The following is a 2,906-nucleotide window of genomic DNA, read 5'->3' on the forward strand; positions in this document are numbered from 1 at the left end:
ACTGTTTTTGGTGCAATTGTAAATGGGACTGTTGCCTTAATTTCTCTTTCTGCTGCTTCATAATTGGTGTATAGAGATGCAACAGATTTCTGTATGTTGATTTTGTATCCTGCGACTTTACTGAATCCCTTTATCAGTTCTAGCAGTTTTTTTTTTTTTTTTTTTGGTAGAGTGTTTTGGGTTTTCTATATAAAGTATCATTTCATCTGCAAGAAAGACTATCCAATGGGAAAAAGACAGTCTCTTCGACAAATGGTGTTGGGAAACCTGGACAGTAACATGCAGAAGAATGAAACTCACCACTTTCTTACACCACACACAAAAAATAAATTCAAAATTGATTAAAGACCTAAATGTGAGTCCTGAAACCATAAAACTCCTAGAAGAGAACAGGCAGTAATTTCTTTGACATCAGCTGTAGCAACATCTTTCTAGATATGTCTCCGGAGGGAAGGGAAACAAGCAAAAATAAACTATTGGGACTACATCAAAATAAAAAGGTTCTGCACCGTGAAGGAAACAATGAACAAAACTAAAAGGTAACCTTCGGAATAGAGGAAGGTATTTGCAAATGACATATCTGATAAAGGGATAGTATCTAAAATATATAAAGAACTTCTAAAACTCACCTTAAAAATTAATAATCCAATTTAAAAATGTGCAAAAGAAGATGAGCTGGTGGTCGCTTAGTGGAGGGTTAGGGCAAGACATTAGGAAAACTGGAGATAAAAAAGCAGTTAGCAGCAAAATGGTGGAAGCAGATAGACCTGCAAAGCTGTTTATAGGAGGTCTCAATATCGAGACTAATGAAAAGACTCTTGAAGCAGTATTTGGGAAATATGGTCACATTGTGGAAGTTCTTTTGATGAAGGATCGAGAAACAAACAAGTCCAGAGGCTTTGCTTTTATTACATTTGAGAGCCCAGCTGATGCTAAAGATGCTGCCAAGGATATGAATGGGAAGTCTTTGGATGGAAAAGCAATTAAAGTGGAGCAAGCCAACAAACCATCTTTTGGAAGTGGTGGAAGATGGAAGCCACCACCTCATCCAAGACACAGAGGCCATCCAAGAAGTGTGAGATGTGGAAGAGGAGGAAGTGGAGGAGCAAGGGGGCGTTCCTCAGATGGAGGACACTTGGATGATGGAGAATATACTCTTACCCTCAACATGAGTTCTTCCAGGGGGCCCTTTCCAGTTAAAAGAGGCCCATCTTCCAGAAGTGGAAGTCCTCCTCCTAAAAGATCTGCTCCTTCTGCTCCCGGGTGTAGCAATAAAGGGATTGGAGGAAGAGGGCCACCATCAGGTGGGAGAGAAAATTATAGAGGTCCTTCGCACAAAAAGCCAGTGTCTTCCCAGAGAGATGACTATATTTCACCAAGAGATGATGGTTACAATACCAAAGACAGTTATTTGAGCAGAGATTACCCAAGTTCCCAAGACACCAAGGATTATGTTCCACCATCTAGAGACTATGCATACCGTTACTATGGCCATTCGAGTTCTCGGGATGAACAGTACTCTAGAGGATATAGTGATCATGATGGCTATGGTGGTGGTTGTGATAGAGATTATTCTGAACATTCAAGTGGAGGCTCTTACAGAGAATCATATGAGAGTTATGGTAGCTCCCGTGGTGCACATCTAGCACGTGGGCCCCCTCTGAGTTATGATGGAAGCAGTGGCTATGATGATTATAGCAGCACACGTGATGGATATGGTGGAGGTCGGGAAAGTTACTCAAGCAGCTGGAGTGATCTCTACATAAGTCGTGAGCATGGTGGCAGACAAGAACGAGGGTTTCCATCCTCTATGGATATGGCGTACCCTTCTGGTGGATCATATTGTAGCTCAAGTTGTGGGGCTTCCGGAGGAGGTCGTGGGGGAAACCGATCGGAAAGAGGAGGCCATAGCAGATATTAAAAATAAGTTCTGTACCAATTTTTTATCAAAGAGGAAATTTAACTACTTCTTTTCTGTTACTTTAGTACTAATAAAAGAAAAATATTACTTTAATGGGGAAAGGCGTATGTTAACTTGCCCTCCATTAATTTTTGAATAAGATGGATAAGATGAAAAAAAAGTATTCAAAGTAATTTCATAATTGCTAATGTTAATTGATGAAAACTAGATAAGTCATTTGAATGTAATGTCTGCATTGTTAAAATTTTCGGAGTAAAAATTTCCATGAAATGGGAAAAAAATGGGCAGACAACATAAATAGACATTTTTCCAAAGAAGACATATAAATGGCCAACTGGCACATGAAAAGATGCTCAACATCAGGAAATGCAAATCAAAACTACAATAAGATATCACCTCACACCTGTCAGAATGGCTAAAATCAACACAAGAAACAAGTGTTGGCAAGCATGTGGAGAAAGGGAAACCCTCTTGCACTACTGGTGGGAACACAATTGTGCAGCCACTCTGGAAAATAGTATGGAGGTTCCTCAAGAAGGTAAAAAAAGAACTACCCTATGATCCAGCTATTGCCCTACTAGGTATTTACCCAAAGAAAACAAAAATGCTAATTCAAAACATGCACCCTGATGTTTATAGCAGCATTATCTATAATAGCCAAATTATGAAAATAGCCCAAGTGTCCATCTACTGATGAATGGATAAGGAAGATGTGGTTGTATATGTATATGTATATGCATATGTATATGTATATATACAATGGAATATTACCCAGCCATAAAAAAGAATGAAATCTTGCCATTTGCAACAACATGAATGGAACTGGAGAGTATTATGCTAAGTGAAGTCAGTCAGTCAGAGAAAGACAAATACCATATGATTTCACTCATATGTGGAATTTAAGAAACAAAACAAATGAACAAAGGGGAAAAAAAGAGAGAGAGGCAAACCAAGAAACATATTCTTAACTACAGAGAACAAACTG

General features: G+C 38.9%; 1 protein-coding gene across 1 annotated transcript; it reads left to right on the forward strand.

Moving 5' to 3' along the window:
* The first annotated feature begins 748 nt into the window (after positions 1 to 748).
* On the forward strand, positions 749 to 1,921 carry LOC113908725 (RNA-binding motif protein, X chromosome-like). The gene has a single exon (XM_027569084.2). The coding sequence runs from the start codon at positions 749 to 751 to the stop codon at positions 1,919 to 1,921; it is 1,173 nt and encodes a 390-aa protein (XP_027424885.1).
* The last annotated feature ends 985 nt before the right edge of the window (positions 1,922 to 2,906 follow it).

The sequence above is a fragment of the Zalophus californianus genome, chromosome 4 (genome assembly GCF_009762305.2).
Source record: "Zalophus californianus isolate mZalCal1 chromosome 4, mZalCal1.pri.v2, whole genome shotgun sequence".
NCBI classification, from domain to species: domain Eukaryota; kingdom Metazoa; phylum Chordata; class Mammalia; order Carnivora; family Otariidae; genus Zalophus; species Zalophus californianus.